Source organism: Diabrotica undecimpunctata, chromosome 5 (assembly GCF_040954645.1).
Source record: "Diabrotica undecimpunctata isolate CICGRU chromosome 5, icDiaUnde3, whole genome shotgun sequence".
Taxonomy (NCBI): Eukaryota; Metazoa; Arthropoda; class Insecta; order Coleoptera; family Chrysomelidae; genus Diabrotica; species Diabrotica undecimpunctata.
This window is the reverse complement of record NC_092807.1, coordinates 104,032,002-104,051,412: the sequence shown is the minus strand read 5'-3', so window position 1 is coordinate 104,051,412 and position 19,411 is coordinate 104,032,002. Positions and strand designations below refer to the sequence as shown.

The following is a 19,411-nucleotide window of genomic DNA, read 5'->3' as shown; positions in this document are numbered from 1 at the left end:
TTAAAAAAAGAGCCGATGACGTCATAACTGTAATGTGTATTACCTTGTATAATAAAATTTTATTGTAAAATGTAAAACATTAAATTTAAAAATCGACATGTTTTAGATTTTTTTAAAAAGGCTTTTCATTTAGGAAATATCGAATTTATTCCATACTTTACAGACACACTGTATACAATTGAACTAACTTACAATAGATAGCGCTTGGTCTAATCAGAAACTGATGTATTTAGGTATAAACCAAACCAATTCTATATTTTTTATTCATATTTCAACATTTGCTTTATATAAAACAGCAATTTTATTCAACTTTTATTTTAACTTTACATGGATTTATGTACAAAAAACCAATTAGAATATTAATAAAACTCCTGTTGGGCTTCTAAAAAGAACTCTACGATCTTTTCAAGTTTTTGTCTATAGGCGTTAGAATTTGCAACGTTCGGAGCACCTACTGCAGGTTTTTCTACCTCAGACCCCTCTTCTTTTTCCTTCTTAAAATGTTTTTCGAAGTTTATTGAACCCAGTTCCAAATAGGCTATTGAAAGACAAAAACCGTAAAAGGAATATTGTCGCCAGTGTTCTTGAAGTTGTTCGAAAGTATATATTTGTGCAACGTCGCAGCCCAGCTCTTTGAGGAAAGAAGACAGTTGTTCGTAGTAATATTTCAGAAATTCGGAAACGTTGGGGAAGAATCCGCATCCTAAACTGCTGAAGAAATAGTAGGATAGATCGATGACTGGGGAGTGAAGTCCAGAAGCTTGGAAACCGGTAAGAGCTACATCAATGGCATTTGTCTTGTCTTGTCCCTAAAATAAAAAAAAAATAATTAGTAGTCCGTTGAAAACTTACGTTAAGATTACATTTTTGGGGAAACGCAATTTTATTTTTTGATGTGTGGTCTGTATAAGCTTAGGTTCAAGTTTGTAAGGTCCCCACCCTTCTCCCCCTGCCGCATTCTTGAAAAAAAGGCGGCAAAGGGTATTTGCGCTGTATCTTGTAAATAAGCAACCATACAGAAAATTTTATTAAAGATTATTTGTAGAAAATTAATTTTATCGTCAAATGTACAATAAAAAAGGTAATAATAAAAATAACTACAAATTTTTGAACAAATTTTCTGTTGGGCCGTTCTGGTCATTTTACAATAAAAAGACATCAGAGCTATAGTATACAGAGTTTTCAGCGAATCATTTCTTCGTCCTGGGACCATTTTTCCTTCAATTTTGCCTTGCAAAATGCATTGAAGTAGCTCGTATCTGCCTTGATTTCTCATTATACGCCCAAGTACTGCAGCATACGGCTCTTCACGATGTTGACCAAATCCGCAGTTGTGTTCATCCTCCGCAGTACTTCTTCATTGGTGACTTTGTCTGTCCATGGTAACTTCTGGATCCTTCTGTATGACCATAGCTCAAAAGCATGAAGTTTTGATAGAGTTTTCGCCTTCAATGTCCACGTTTCTACTCCGTACAGAAGCACTGAGTACACATAACATTTAAGGAGCTTTATTTTTGTTTCTAGGACGAGGTCATGGCTCTTGAACACAGAATTCATAGTCAAGAATGCACTTTTTTGCCTTTCCGATGCGACAGTTAATCTCTTGGGTATTGTCCCACGACTCATTGATTATAGTTCCCAAGTAGTTGTAGGCTTGATTGGGCTCAAATAATTCGACAAATAGAGGAAAATCATTCAATTTATCTACAAAAATGCAGAGCTCCATGTTTCTTGTTTTTGGTGGCTTTTTTAGTTCCATACTAGTTCACCGCAAAATTGATACCCAGAATAACAAAATAAACTGTAGACAGTTCGTTAGATTTAAAAAATAGAAGAAATGAAACTACAAATTGATTTAACAATAAAACATGAAAACTTTTGTTTTCAACACTTTCACAAAATTTATTTTATATTATTATCACTACAGATGTTTCGGCCAGAGTGCCTTTCTCAAGTGATCTGTTTTTAATATGTGCTTACTCTTTATAGTCTTCAACTAAATAAGTTGAGGAGAGGAAAACTGTTTGTCTCAAGTTGGTCATTCAGAATTATGTCTGTATTTTTACTGTGAAGTATTTGAAATTCGTCATTATAAGAATGACTATCGTCTAGAAGGTGAAGTGTGAACGTAGAGTATGTTTTTCTATTATTGAAAGCATATTTATGTTCTGCTATACATTGTCAGGTTTTGGGCAGTCGCCGCATTTAAGTTTGTATACACCGCTGTGTAAAAAACAATATCACCGATCAGCGCAATAAAAACAAGAAAATTAGAATATCTCGGACATATTACACGTGGAGAGAAATACACCTTGCTCCAACTGATTATGCAGGGATAGATCCAAGGAAAGAGAAGCATAGGGAGGCGTAGAATGTCATGGCTGCGCAACCTGAGAGAGTGGTACGGATGTACATCAAATGAACTTTTCAGAGCAGCCGTCTCAAAAGTCCGAATAACTATGATGATTGCCGACCTCCGCCGCGGAGATGGCACTTGAAGAAGAAGAAGACACCGCTGTGTAATTGCTTTTTGTTTCTCTTGTTATTCTTAATATACTTGCCTACGTTGTTGTTTGTTCTAAAAACTGGTGTTATTCCTTTCTTTTTAATGTGTTTAGCTATTTTTGTTGATATCTTGCCTGTATATGTAATCGAGCAGAAGGTACTGGGTATTTCTTTGGTGGTGGGAATACTAATTTCAGTGCTTTCTTATATAGTTTTTGATTTAAAATTTTCTTTTAACATTTTATCTCGAAGATTTTATCTTAAGATTAAAATTTTATCTCGAAGTTATTTTTTGACATCGGAATTTTTATTAATCTATGTAACATGTTATGGTAGGCTGCCAATTTATGTTGTATAGGATGAGATGATGAATTGTGTATGTTCGTGTCAGTATGGGTAGGTTTATGAAATAGGAATAATAGATAAACATACTTTACGTATGCACTTCATCTTCTACACCATAATCATTCATTAATGACGAATTTCTTATTCTACCTTTTTAAAATAAAGGCCTAAACAAATACCAAAAATAGATCACTAGAAAGCTTGGAGAATATAAACAAATATTAATATGTTTATGGTTTGTTGGTCACTAGACTGCATCTTTCAGAGATGTAACTGATAGATTCGATATTGCTATCAGCACTCTTTTTAAATCAATTAGAAAGTTAACATATTTCCTCAGCAATAAAGCCCCTCAAGTAAATAAATGACCATCAAGTAAAGAAAAAATAGAAATTGAGAAAAACTTTAGGCAAAACAATTTTCCAGGTGTTATTGGAGAAACCGATGGGAGCCACATTAAAATAGATAAACCAACAGATGTTCAAGAGTCATAGTTAAACAGAAAACATTATTATTCTATTCAGATAATCGCATACTAATACATGTCTTACAACCTTAAAAATTGACTAGAATTTATATATATATATATATATATATATATATATATATATATATATATATATATATATATATATATATATATATATATATATATATATATATATATATATATATATATATATAGTTGCAAGTAGTTTGTAACCACCAAATAAGAATAAGAGATCTATTTGTGGATTATCCAGGATCAGCACATGACAACAGAGTTTTCAGAACTTCACCGTTAGCTGAGACTATAGTTGTAAAGTGCGCGGATTATTTCATTTTAGCAGATAGTACTTATCCATGTTTGCCCAATCTTCTAACTCATTTTAAAGATAGAGGTAACTTAACAAGAAGACAGCTAAATTACAATATGAAAATAAGTAAAAATAGATATGTAATTGAACACTGTTTTGGTCTACTTAATAAGAAATTCCCACAGGTGTACCATGTAAAATTAAGAGCTGTACCAGATATAATATATTTTATAAGAGCATGTTGTGTTCTTCATAATATGATAATCGAAGACCAATTTGATTATGAGGCAGAAAATATTGATTAAAATATTTTATTATTTAATTTAAACATCGAAGAGAATCATGCAGACAGAAATGGAATGGAAAGAAGAAATGAAGTCATGAATTTGTTACAAATATTATGTAAATGAATAATGTTTATTACTACAATTTTGAATCTTTTGGATATAGGCTGTAAAAACATGTATTACTTAATGTGTTGTATTTAAAACATATTTTTAAGTTTTAGAGTTAATATATGTATATTCATTTTAGTTGTTTCACATTCAGTTTGTAGGAAATAAAAATATAACTCGATGGACTCCTGATCGTACTACCAGCAACTGATTTCACAAATAGCTCTAAAATATTAATAGTAAAAACCGATAATAAACAAGTTAAAATTATTACTAAAGTGATTATAGTGATTGTGTAAGTGCAGGAAATCATACGTAAGTAAAGAAAACTTTGATTTTGTTTAATTGCATGATAATAAACTGAATAAATTATTGTCCTTAATATCCTAACAATTTGGTTAGAATAAAAAGAGCAATTATCAAAATCTGGTTGCTCGTCAACTTTTAAATAAAACAGATCCGTACTCAGCCGAATTGATAAAACCAAAAAGTCGAAAACGAACAAAATGAATAGTAATAACGGCAATGTTAATATTGAGACTGAGAACTCACCAAACACTAAAAAATACTCCACAGCATTGATTCACTCACCAATAACTTTTCCTAGCAAAGAGCAGGCTATTATCTTTTCTGCAATAGAGGGCCTCAAATTACAAAATTATTTATTACAACTCGGACCACTTAGATGTAAGTAGTAGATCTAAAAAACTTAATTTTTTCATCCAGAATTTCAAACAACCGTGTTTGTGTATACTTATTAAGTAAATCAGCTGTACACAAATTTTTAAAAGAATACAATTCTATTAAAATTAATAACACAGTAATACCAGTAAAAAAGCTAGTTACCTCGTCACAAAGACTTGTTCTATCCAACGTAAGTCCCACAATTCCACATAATTTATTGGTAATCGAGTTAAAAACTATTGGATTACATCTAATGTCACCCCTTACATTCTTACGAATTGGAGCAACCGATCCAGCGTATAGTCACATACTTAGTTTTCGAAGGCAGGTGTACATATCTCCTCCAGAAGATAATTTTCAAATTCCCGATACATTAAAAAATAATCATGATGATTTAAAATATCGCATACTTCTTACAACACATACATTATGCTATAAGTGCAAGCAACCAGGTCATTTTGCATCTCAATGTGCCGGCCTCCAACTCCAAGCTTCAACTTCTTCATATACTAGATCACAACAACAAAGTTCCTCTCTAAACCATTGCTCAGACAGCAATAATTTAAATGAGTCTATACCAAATACTACTAAAACTGAAATAATATGTGAACAAACACCAATTGCTCCTACATTTAATGAGCCCAATCGCGACATACCCTCCCGAGCTTCTTTTGAAGTTCAAACAACTCCGATAACTAAACCTACGACCTCCAAACGAAATTTATCTGAAATTGCAACACCTAGCCCAGGAGATACACTAGATATTACTAATTCCTCAGAACCAAAATATTACGTTCCAACACCTGTTCCAAATGTTCCAAAGAAAAAGTTGAAGTCGAAAGACAAATCCTCATTCAAATTTCCAGAATTGCCCCAAAAGATAACCAATTTTATTGACAATCACAATCCCAAGTTCCCACTAGATAGTCAACAATTCACTGATCTGTTAGAGAACACTCTGTTAGAGATTATTAGAGTAATTTATATGTTAGAGAACAATATTAGTAACAAAAATTTCCAATCCCATAACAAAAACCAATTCTTTGCAAATGTGGAAAATTAATCAAGACAAGTGGAACATTTTTAAAACAAAAATTACTGAAGAAATATCAAAACAATCATCATTACAATCTGTCAACCCTTTTCTTACTCAGTCATCGTTATCAAATATCAATATAAGAACGTATTTTCCATTTAGATTAAGGATCAAAAACATTTTAAATTCTATTGAAAATTTTAACTTTCCCTCAACACCTTCAGCAAAGGTAAACACGCAACCTCCCTGGTTAATACCTTTGCCTACTTTAAATTTATAACTATCATCATATCATAAATCTGAAATTAATCCACAAATATTTATAAGCAATTATAATAGAATACTTTCTTCTTTCCCTGAATATATCCAAGTTTACACAGATGCATCTCAAACAACTTCTGGTGTAGGATCATCATTTGTTATAAGAGATATAATAAAGAGGTTCAAATTGTCCACATAATCCACTATGATAACTGGAGAAGTATATGCAATATATACAGCTCTAAATCACATACAAATAGTCAAACCAGATAAATTCCTTATTATACACCTGCAACCCGATTGCTAAATTAATTAAAAACAAGATGCAGCAGCTGGAAAACAAAACATTAGTATTCGTGTGGGTACCATCACATATAGGCATTAAAGGAAACGAACTAGCTGATAAAAATGCTCGAGAAATAGCAAATTCCCCAAATATCAGATCGATAATAAAACCATTAGCAGAAGATCCCAATTCGTACTTTAAACAAAAGCTTATATGTAATTAGACTAAATGTTGGGAAGAAAAATCCTCAAAGTTAAAAGAAATTAAACCAAATTTGGGACGATGGAGTAACAACGTCCCTAGCCGTTTCCTTCAGGTTGTATTAACCAGACTCCGATTAGGACACAGCAAACTCACACATGAATATCTTATGAAGAAGGAACCTCAACCAAAATGTACTAGTTGTGACGTGCCGTTAACAGTGAAACACGTATTAACGGAGTCTCCTAAATATAGTGCTGAAAGACTAACTAATAAAATTCCGTCAGTTATAAGAGATATTTTTAGTGAGTGTACCGGTGAAAATATTGTGAAATTTTTAAGAGACTGTAACATATTGAACCACATATAAGTATGTTATTTATTTGTTATTTGTAATCATTATTGTTTACATAAAATTCATTCGCTAATAACGTATATGGTTAATGCGGCTGCCTTTAAATAAAAAAAATATGCTATGATGCTTTTTTATTAAAAAAACCTATTACAAACTTAACCTTAAATTTACTTTGCTAAAAATTAAAGTATTTCAGTAGGTAAAGATTGTCTTGATACTAAATATTTGCTAAGTATTTCGTTCGTCTTCTCTCAGTTTATTTTGTTTTATTATTTCTGAAAGTTTTTTAAATGTAAGTAGTTTCTCTGTTTTGTTTATTTCTTTCATCGTTCCTAATTATTCTTTGTGAATTTTAAGCATTTCTGTATAAAATTCCTTTTTGTCTTTAAACACTTTTGGTAAATATTGTTTTTGCTGACTGGTTTCTCGCTCTTTCTTTTAAGTGATTGTGGTGTAGAACTAAAACCATTGGTTTTAATTGTTGCTTCATCTGCAGGCTTCTCATCTATGTGGTGTGCAACTATTTCATTAGATAACAGCAATTCAGGATTGACATTTCTTTTTTGCCCAAATATCTCGTCCAGTTCATTACTATATTCAAATGTTTTGCGCTCTCTTCCTGTTTTTTTACTCTCATCTATATATTTCTTATAACTTCTTTCAATTACTCGCCATCTATTTTCACAGTGACATGTATTGAAATTCTTTCTTTATGTGCCGTCTTCTACCGAAGGTTGGCGACCATCAAACGATAGGTTTCTCTGTTTTGTGCCGCATGTATTATGTTCGCAGCTTCTAGTATTTAAAACCATTCTCTCAAGTTTCTCAGCCAGGATTCCTTTTTTCTGTCCAAACCTCTTCTACCTTCAATATTGCCTTCCACGATAAGCTGTAGCAGACTGCTTATCATTACTTAACACATGGCCCAGGTATGACGCTTTCCTCCTTTTAATAGTTGTTAACAATTCCACCTCTTTACCCATTCGTCTTAATACCTCTGTGTTGGTCACTCTGTCTGTTCAATGTATTCTCAGTATGCGTCGATACAACCACATTTCTAGAGCCGCTAACTTCTTTATAGTTGCTGCTGTTAACGTCCATCCTTCAACTCCGTAAAGTAGCGTAGAGAGTACGTAGCATTTCGTGGCGCGCCATCGGAGGTTAACGCTTAAGTGGCGGTTACTTAAGAGCTTTCTCATTTTGATGAATTTGGATCTTGCTATTTCAATTCGGATCTTAATCTCTTCATCTGGGTCCCACTTATCATTTACTGTATATCGCAGATATTTAAATTGGTGTACTATTTCAATACGTTCGGCTTCAATATTCAGGTCAAAATGTTGACCTGAAATGTTCTTTTTACTGATCACCATAAATGTAGTTTTCTTTCTATTGATCTTCAGTCCAAATTGGTTGCCAGTTGTATTTACTCCATTTAGCATCATCTGTAAATCTTCGATGTTATCGGCCAGTATAACAGTATCATCTGCATATCAAAAATTACTTATTGGTACGCCATTTATCTTGATGCCCTTGTTGTACTCTTCCAGTGCCTCTAGAAATATTTGTTCCGTGTACAGGTTGAAAAGCAGTGGCGAAAGAATACAGAACTGTCTAACCACTTATGAAATGGTTACGTTTTCACTCACCATATGTCCATTCTTCATGTGGGCTGTTTGATTCTAATATAGATTTTTTATAATCTGGATGTCCTTAGTGTCAAGTCCTGTAAGATGTAATAGTTCTATGAGTTTGTCATGTTTGATAGTATCTAATACTTGATAACTATGCATTGAAATTAACATTATGTAAGTCATTTAGTTGTTTTGCTACCTTTGCCCACATTATTTTCATGGATTTCATTTGGAAACTCCCTACCCTATCTCTGTTTTTTTTTTTATAAAAATCTATTAATGACTGTCTGGTTGTGGGTCCAAAATATACTGACTAAAACACTTGTCGATAGGCTTTGATTTACAATTATAAACTCATGTAAATCTAAAACAAATGTAACCTTTAAATTCGGTTTAGAAAAATGTATTTCATCATTATTTTCTTAAATTTTCACTTTAGACGAAGGTATTGTTTTGACAAAAAGTAAGTAGTACTTACCTACCATATTAGAAATATATTTGTTTGATTAAAAACATGAATCTCGATATTATCCAATAATGTTAGGTTGGGTTAAATTAATTTAAATTAGATAATCAGCAAATCGTTCGCCCAGCATAAATTTTGACTATGGTCTGAAACAATTTAATTTCACGTCTGCGCAGAGTGCACAGTTTACAAACGGTAAGCAAACCACTGCAGAAACAAACCTTTATATTCCTCTCATAATTACTGTTCTTACAATATGAAGTTTAATATTATTATACAAGGTATTTAACGAGTTATGACCATTTTTATTTCAAAATCACCATGAAATAATATGTTTGTTCAACATAAAAAGTAAGTTGCTTTAGACCGACAGAAATTTTAATTCGTAATTTTCGTTTTTCTTCTCTTGGCGTCTACTTAATCTATTCAATGAATATGTGAACGCGAAATTGAATTATATTTAAAAATATCAAAAAAATGTTTGAGTGTCAACCACGACAGACTAAAGTAATTGTTTCCAAAGTAACAATAAAAAAGATAAAAAGTACATACATACATTGATAACATACACTACTTGTATATGTACTGATGCTGACGTCCCGTGATAACCAATATTATAATTTTTTTTTATTTATTCATTCAATATAAATTACTTGGCGTTGTGATTTCTAGTAAAATATTTTCAAGTATCTAAAAAACCAATGTGACTGATAAATCCTAGATAAAGGAATCATTATGAACCAATTAACTAGAAAGTTATCGATAATTATTATAATTTTAGTAGGTACTACTTAGTAAATTAAACACTTGTGGCTGTATGAATCTTTCTGGTAATTTTCTTAATAAAAAATTTTAATGTGTTTACTGTAAAAATTTATTAACTCATATAAAAATAAAATATTGGCTATTGTGTACACATAACTTTAATTATTTATATAATATTTGTATGCTAAAACTGGCTGTTTTTGATAACTTTGTAGGGCCTCTTTTATTAATTCTTCCAAGTTTTTCCTTAAATGTTTTTGGTATAAACAAATTATTTATACAGCTCAAAAGGCCCCAGAGGCCTATGGCTTGGAATTTTTCCACTGCTTTCTTTCTTTTTCTTCTGTCCTCGGCCGCAATTCTCTAATTATTGTTATCGCGATTGTTTGTACGATTTCCTTACACACTTCTAGCCACTTTTTCGTGATCGTCCTCTTCTCTTCTTTCCTTTCCCTCTTCCCACTTCTTTGCCCACCTTCCGTTTGCCATTCTCGCATGATAGCCTAACCGTCTATCTCTCTTTTTTCTGATGATCTGGCTAACCAAACGTCTTCGCAGTCTTTTACTCCCCCGTTTTATTTCTTAAAACACTCTGTTCTCACATTTTCAGCATATCTTATTAATTTTTGTTCATAACCCATGTTTGCTTCCGTACAGGACCGTAGATTGGATCACTGTTCAGTAGAGTCTCAGTTTTGCCTCTCTGGAGATGTTTTTGCTCTTAAAAATTTGTATAGAGCTTCGACCGTCTTCTTTGCTCTCGAAATTCGCTTCTCAATTTCTTGGCTTTCTTCCCCTTAACTTGTTAGGGTTACTCCTAGATACTCATACTCCATCACATTTTTAAAGTAATACTCTTTACTCTCGTTGTTTGCGGTAGTCTTCAGTTGTGTATCTTCATATGTGGTCTGCCCAATTTCTATATACTTTGTTTTTTGCTCATTAATAATCGCTTCACACTGTTCAGCCTTAGCTTGCCATTAACACTACATCGTTCGCAACTGCCAGGATCTAGCTTTTGTTGTCGTCCATCATACCTTCCGTTTGTATTCCACCATCAAGCAATTATTATTACCTCCTATCAAGAAATTGAAGAGTGTTATGGACAGCGGATCTCTCTGCTTTAGTCCCCTTCTTACTTCCAATTTTCCTGTTTAGCTTTCTTCTATCCTTACTCTATTATTGGTCTGTATTAAGGTCATTTTTGATAGTCTCATTAGTTTTCCGGAATTCCAAGTACTCTTAGGACAAGGTACATATGCCTTCTTATCACAGAATCGTAAGCTTGTTTAAAATCTATAAATAGGAGGTTTAGCTTTAACTGTTGCTCCTATGTACTGCTCTGCATTAATGCATCTAAATAAATGAAGGTACTGGTGCTGCAGTCATAACCCTAACATCAACAAATAAATACAAACTTCCTTCAGAGTACTTCATTTATTCTGCTGAACTATACGCTCTATACCAGGCCACCTAGCTGGCAACAGATCCAATAATACCAATTATATTATACTTACAGACTCTCTAAGCTCCGTACAGTCAATCCAGTATGTCTACCCAACTAATTCTTTGGTCTTTAAGATAAAACAAAAAGTTCATACCACTCACCTGAATGAAAAAAATATTATATTCTTCTGGATAACATCCTATATTGGTAGTGCGGAGGGTACTGAAACATTTAGGAGTGCGGACGTGAAAGCGACGGTTAAATGTAAAGTGCGATATACGTAGGAAGAATTATCAAGAATAAATTGCCATTATAAACGCTATATAAACATATAAATGTAATACAAATTATTGTTCGGTACTATTGTTTCACTAATAGCCAATTTGGCTAATGCGATTTTTGTTAATAAAATTTGTATGTGAAAGATGTTAATATATTTCAATGAGTGAATTTTTATGGATCATGATATTTGTTATTTGTTACAAAATATTACTGTATATATTTGTAGAAGTATAAGAAGGTGACTTCAACATTTTGCTTACCTCAAACTTTAAGAAAGTGTTGTTCTGATGGTAATCTCCATGAACTAAAACAGAATGCTCTACACTTTGATTTAGAATATCAATAATACTTCTTCCATTAAAATTTTCTAACGCATCTTCAAAACTCTTTAGCAGATCTAACCTCATACGGAGCTTAAGACTGAACTTCAATTTCTCAAGTCGAGCATCAAAAAATTGAGCTACTTCTTCTAACATACTCTTCGTAACGACGTGGCAGTTGGAGAGAACTGCATCAAACTTTTCTTTGTGAATATGACGTAAGGCGAAAGATAGAGCATGAAATTTAGCAATTGTATTTAGTATTAGCTTAAAGTTGTGCTCACTCAAATCACCAGACACAGCTTGGTATCCTCTTTTTTCAATATCGTCTAACACGATGACTTCTGTACCTTCCTGATTAAAGACTTTGTAGCATTTTTGAAACCCTTGCACTGGATTCTTTATCTTCAAGTACTTTTGTATATCTTTAAATAAGGGAATAACTTTATTTAATACGTAAGCTTCTCGTTGGAAACCCTCTGCTACATTTCCACCCTTTCCTAGTTTGATCACCAGATTCAAATTTTCGCCACTGGTCTTCACGTCAGCTAGCACTTGACGGTCGTCTTCATTGTCGTTCTTCTCCGACACCAACTGCACGTTCTCAAAATCAGACAGAGCCGTTTTTACTGCTTGATTTAGATCAATATTCACACCGTTTACTGCCATTGTGTAACTCAAACGGTAATTGTGAAACAGTTCAATTAACTACTTGAGTTAAAAAATATATTTCGTTTTTATATTTCTGATAACGAAGAAGTATTATTTGTGATAAGATAGGCTTGAAAATTCAGAATAATGCACTTGTGAGTCTATAATTATTAAGAGTTTGACAATAATAAATTTTTTATTGATATTTTTTCATTTTTTACTAATATTCATTTATTGATAATATTTTTTGACGTATCTATTAGGAAAATATATATCAGCAAATCCCTTTTCGTACCCGTATGCTCATTTTTTGTAATGATAAAGTGATTTTAAATTTTTTGTCATGTTTCAACGACACAGTATTCAAATTATTGTTTTAACCACTACGACATAGGCCAAAATATGTGTCTGTTTTGCACTATTCTCGAGTGTCTATAATCACTAGACTTAGACAAATATGCAAAAAAGTGAAATATGCATTACATAAGCACTTCTTTTAGAAAACATACATACATTTTTTAAATATCCATACTTTTAATGGAAACATATATTTAGTGATGGTATATTGATTAATGTTTACTTTAATAATTAAAAAACAATAAACAGAATTATCGAAACAATAAATCACCAAATGTTTTCAAAATATTCCAATAAAAAACTGTGGCTTTTATTTGTCTACATATATTTGTAAATTGAGAAACTTCTTTCCACATCAACCGATGTAATGGGAGTATATTTTAAATTCACAATAATATTTGATTCCAAATGTATTTCTTCGCACAAATTACCATTAAAAATGTCAGTTACCTCAGTAAGTTTCTAATGTAGCGGTTATATTTGCCTACCACATTGGGTATCACTTAAAGGGGCTTGAAACTGGGGACAGAAATTACTGGGCTGGAGATAGGGTAAGCTAAATAAACCGGAACGTTTGCGAACGGCTACTCTTGGTTTAGTTGGAGAGCTGGGTCTTAAGTAAGTGACTAAAAGGGACTGGAAAGGGGTAACTACAAAAAGAAAAATCAAAAAAATACTTACATAGATTTTCTGAGGAACACAACACAAAAAGGTTCCTAAACTATTTAAATTTGGATGCCGTTTACAAGAATCTTCCTGCTGGATGGAAAGAAAGGTTTTTTTTTATAAAAAATATAAAGGGGTTAAAATATTTTTAAAGGAAATTATAAAGGATGAGAAACATCACATATTTATTATTACTTCACTGTTTTTTTTAATGGCTTTGGATTATTGATCCATTCATCCACGATGTATAATAAATACTGTTTGCTACAATATTAAATATACGGATACTATATACATATGCGCACATACATATACACACTTATGCACGCACATACATATATAGGTATTGTTAAATAAAAATAAAAAAAATACAAAAAGGAAGTGTAAACATTAAATTGATCTCTATTTAAACTCTTCATTCAGGGCCCTAACCAACTTAAATTACTTTACAGATAAGAAATATACAAATAACACTAAATACTAATACTAAATACTAAAAAATAGTAATCTTTTTTCACAGCGCTAAGACATAAACCCGGTTCAACACCTCGGAGGTTTAGGCCTTCTTTGTGAATGGTTTTTCCTTTTTTTTTTAAATGTTTTTGATTTTTGATTGATAATTTTTTTAAATAATTTATATAGATTACATATTGGTCAACAAAAGATATCACAATGCAATCATCAGTGCAAAAACATATCCTGGAGCTGACATCAATTCCGATCATAATCCTGTTGTTGCAAAAGTTCGCGCAAGATGGAAACTAATAAAGAAACAAAAACCTCAACACCAACTATTAGACATCCAATTATTGAAAAATGACACCATACATCAGACAGTAAATAAAGAATTAAACAAAAATTTAGGAAATATCGACCACAATAGAATTAGCGAGTACGATGACATAAACATTCTGTGGAAAACTATTAAAGAACAAATGTACAATGTAACGGAAAAACATCTAAAAGTAACACCTAGAAATAACAAACAGGAATAGATGACAGAAGCGATTTTACAATTAATGAACGAACGAAGAGAATCCAAAGGAAAAAATGACAAGGACGGAGAATACAAAAGACTAAATAGAATAATTCGAAAAAAAAATAACCGAAGCAAAAGAGAAATGGCTGGAAACAAAATGCGTGGAAATAGAAGAACTACAACAAAGGCACGATTTTTTTAATTTACATAAAAAGGTAAAAGAGTTTACATCGACTACCAAGAGAACGACTTTTCACACCATGCTGAACACGGATGGCAAACTGCTAGAATCAACGGAAGACAAACTGAAAGAATGGGAAAACTATATTAAAATTCTTTTTCACGACATACGAGAAGAACCAAGATTGGAAAATAACAACGAAGGGCCAACAATTCTGAAATCATAAATGCAATTAATCATCTTAAAACAAATAAAAGCCCAGGTCCAGACATTATATACCCAGAATCATTAAAATTAATCAGCCAAGAAAATATCGAAATATTTGTCCTTTTATTCAATCGCATTTATGATACAGATAAATTATCCCAAGATTGGCTGGAGTCAATATTCATCCCACTACCAAAAAAGCCAAACCCACAACACTGCAATGAGTTCCGTCTGGTAAGCCTTATGAGTCATGCAGTAAAAGTCCTACTAAAAATCGTACATAATCGTATCTATAGAAAGTGCGAAACAATCATCGGAGACGATCAGTTTGGATTCAGGGCCGGCATGGGAACGAGAGAAGCCCTGTTCAGTTTACTAGTTCTCGCCCAAAAATGCTACGACCAACAGAAAGATATATTTATATGCTTTATAAACTTCGAAAAAGCATTTGATAGAGTAAGACACGACCTACTATTAGAACGTTTGCAACAAGTCGGTTTAGATGGAAAAGACATCAAATTCTTAAAAAACTTGTACTGGAACCAAAACGCCAGAGTTAGGATCGAAAGTTCCACATCCGCAGAAGTAGAAATTAGGAGAGGAGTTAGACAAGGATGTGTTCTGTCGCCTCTGCTGTTTATTCTTTACTCCGAGTTTCAATTTAAAGAAGCATTGGAGGATTCCAAGGATGGAGTCAAGGTGAATGGCGTAAATATCAACAGTATCAGATACGCCGATGATACAGTGTTAATTGCGGATTCCGAAGTAGGTCTACAACAACTCATCGACAAGACCAACTCGACCTGTGAGCAATTTGGTATGAAAATAAACATTAAAAAAACCAAAGTGATGTCAATCCGAAAAAACCAAAACGTACCTCAACCTTGCACAATAAATGGGCACATTTTAGAACAGGTCAATAAATTTAAGTACCTTGGATGTTGGATCGATAGCAGCCTAAATCCTGATCTAGAAATAAGATCGAGAATAAAACAGGCGAGAAAATCTTTCGAAAAAATAAAAAAACTGCTTTGTGATTCTCGAATAAAACTCGAAATTCGACTACGTTTATCAAAATGCTACGTCTGGTCGACTCTTCTATATGCAGTTGAAACGTGGACCCTAAAAACATCAAGCGTAAATAAATTAGAGGCCTTTGAAATATGGATCTACCGGAGAATGCTCAAAATTTCATGGACATCGCATACCTCAAACGAAGAAGTGCTGCATAGAATAGGCAAGGAAAGAGAACTTTTTAACACAGTAAAAGTTAGAAAAACATCATACCTAGGCCACATACTGAGAAATAATAAGTACCAATATGCCCAACTTATAGTGAAAGGAAAAATCGAGGGAAAGAGAGGCCTAGGAAGGAAAAGACTATCGTGGCTCAGAAACATCCGACAATGGACAGGGCTAAATTTTGAACAGCTAATAAGAACAGCTGAAGATAGAGAAGATTTTAAAATTGTAGTAGCCAACCTTCATTGAGGAGAGGGCACTTTAAGAAGAAGATATATATTTATATATATTTTTAAAATTTTTCCTATTTTTTTCTATTTTTTTTTAAATTATCTTAAATTATTTTTTACTTTTTATATACATATATTTTTTTCTTTTTATTTTTTAAATAAAAATTTTTATATTTTACAGAGAGGTACTTAATATTACATAAGAATAAACATGAAAAAGAATAATTACCAAACACATTCAAGCCGACTCATTCATAAAAGTTAGATTTTTCTCTTAGTCTTTTTTAAAAAGTTCCCAAATAATTTGTTGTATTTTATAGTTTCGTCGACACAGCTATAAGAGAAAAGTTTGATTTTGTGGTAAAGGTATTTGTTTTTGAACCAGAATGTGCATCAAATACTTAATTGCATCATCATTATGCTTGCATCCAAAGAGCCAATGATTAATATCATCAGCATAACCATTGCAATCACAAAGTTCTGATTCGTCTTACAAACATGGAATAAAAATTTCTATTGGAGTAACTTCTTACGGCAAACGGCGTAGTAGGTAAAACTGGATGAATTTTTTTATAAAGATTATTGCTTCGATTACAGAAAGCATACCATTCAATTTCCCAATTTTATTTTAGACTTTTCTTGTAAGTGGCTATTAGATCGCTTCTATCTAGCCAAGTTATTTCTGATTCTTTTAAGATTGCCTCTTTAGCATAAAAATCTGCTTTGAGGTTACCGGAAATACCAAAGTGTCCCGTTACCCAGACGAAATTTACAGTAGTATGTTCTTCCAGCAGCTTTAGTTGGTTTTCTAAAATTTTAACAAGACTATTTTTATATAAATGATTACGTAAGTTTCTTAAAGCTAATAACGCAGATATATAATCTGACATAATTACAACTTGGTGGTTAGAATTTTTTTTGTTGACAGCCCATTCTAGAGCTTTATGAATTGCGAACATTTCTGCAGAGTATATAGAGCATTGTTTATCTAACTTGAACCTTAGGGATTCTTTGTGATCCGGAATATATACAGCACAACCGACTGCCAATCTTGATTTAGAACCATCCGTGCAAATCCTGCATGGATTATTAAGCTTGGCTATCTGATGCTGAAAATCAACTGGATTCTCATTGTCAAAATCTTGTCAAAATTGGGAAACCAAACATTGACTTTGGCATAAGAAACATTGAAATTGAGAAACGTTAGGATATGCCACTGCCAGAATAGGAGAATTCCTGTTATGCCACCATTTGTCAACTAGATTAGAAACAGAAATATCACATATTTTTTGTAGTAACTCAGTTTGATTGTAAGACTGACAATTGAGAATAAATTTTTCATCTAAAAATACTCGTCTTAAATGTAAGGGAGGGTCCATAGATTCGGCTAGAAGATTCTGTAGGTGTAGATTTAAAAACTTAATGTGACTCATGATATCAGAAAAATGGTAACTCTGGTAACGTTATAAAGATCATATTTCAAAGTAATTACTATTTAAATGGGAATAAGCCACAATTAAAAGTTAAAGTACGTTTATTGACGTTTCATGATAACGAAATAATGAAATAATAAAAAATGAATATAGGATTCAATGAAATGATTCAAATATAGTATAATATAATATAATATTTTTTGCATTGACATTTTCTGTATCGTTAAATATATTAATATGTTGGAGCTAATTTGATGACAGTTTTGTCTCCGAAACAATATAATATAATATAATATAATATAATATAATATAATATAATATAATATAATATAATATAATATAATATAATATAATATAATATAATATAATATAATATAATATAATATAATATAATATAATATAATATAATAAAATATAATATAATATAATATAATATAATATAATTAATATAATATAATATAATATAATATAATATAATATAATATAATATAATATAATATAATATAATATAATATAATTAATATAATATAATATAATATAATATAATATAATATAATATAATATAATATAATATAATATAATATAATATAATATAATATAATATAATATAATATAATATAATATAATATAATATAATATAATATAATAAAATATAATATAATATAATATAATATAATATAATATAATATAATATTATATTATATTATATTATATTATATTATATTATATTATATTATATTATATTATATTATATTATATTTTATTATATTATATTATATTATATTATATTATATAATATAATATAATATAATATAATATAATATAATATAATATAATATAATATAATATAATATAATAAAATATAATATAATATAATATAATATAATATAATATAATATAATATAATATAATATAATATAATATAATATAATATAATATAATATAATATAATCTGGTTACCCATATTGAAAGAGGAAGTTATTAAAAGGAAAATACCATTATTAGTAAGTCAGTAACATATAGAGCATACATTATTTATGTTTTTTAAATAAGAAACATATAAAATCACAATTTGGTGTTTATTGAAGGTAAACTAAATGCACGACCAAATACTTACCATGTCGGGATAGTATTATGAGGTTTTTTTCCTGGTTTTTCCCTCATAATTTACTATGGAATCACTAACGGGAGAATTTTACTGTCATCATGGCATATATTTGTCTTTTTAAAGACGAATTATATGCTATGATCTTTTCTGATGGATATTCTCAAGTTAAAGTTGATTTCATGTAATCGAATGAACTATCTTATAAGTAAAGTCGTCCCAGGAGCGCAAGTCAACAATATTGGCAATATCATTTTAAACTCGTCTACTTTAAAATGTATAATGTATGTCTGAATTTTCAATATAAATGAGTCAGATAAATTTAAATTATTAGATTTTTTCACTAAGTAACAAAAAAACAAAAATTTGTTTAATTTACTAATGTTTGTATTTTGAGAACGATTTCCGAAGTGGAAATTGAAACGTCAATAAACGTACTTTAACTTTTAATTGTGGCTTATTCCCATTTAAATAGTAATTACTTTAAAATGCCACAAGAAAATAGCTTCAGAACAATATCTTATTTCAAATCTTAAGTTTGCAAAATAGGTGTATCCTTGTTTCTCTATAATTCGGACCAT

General features: G+C 31.0%; 1 protein-coding gene across 1 annotated transcript; it reads right to left on the bottom strand.

The window, feature by feature from the left end:
* Positions 1-245: 245 nt before the first annotated feature.
* Positions 246-12,505, bottom strand: LOC140441596 (uncharacterized). The gene is made up of 2 exons (XM_072532433.1): positions 11,720-12,505; positions 246-809 (listed from the first exon to the last, which is right to left on the bottom strand). Exons 1-2 carry the CDS (start codon positions 12,446-12,448, stop codon positions 360-362), a joined length of 1,179 nt encoding a protein of 392 aa, XP_072388534.1. The 5' UTR covers positions 12,449-12,505; the 3' UTR covers positions 246-359.
* Between the last annotated feature and the right edge of the window lie 6,906 nt (positions 12,506-19,411).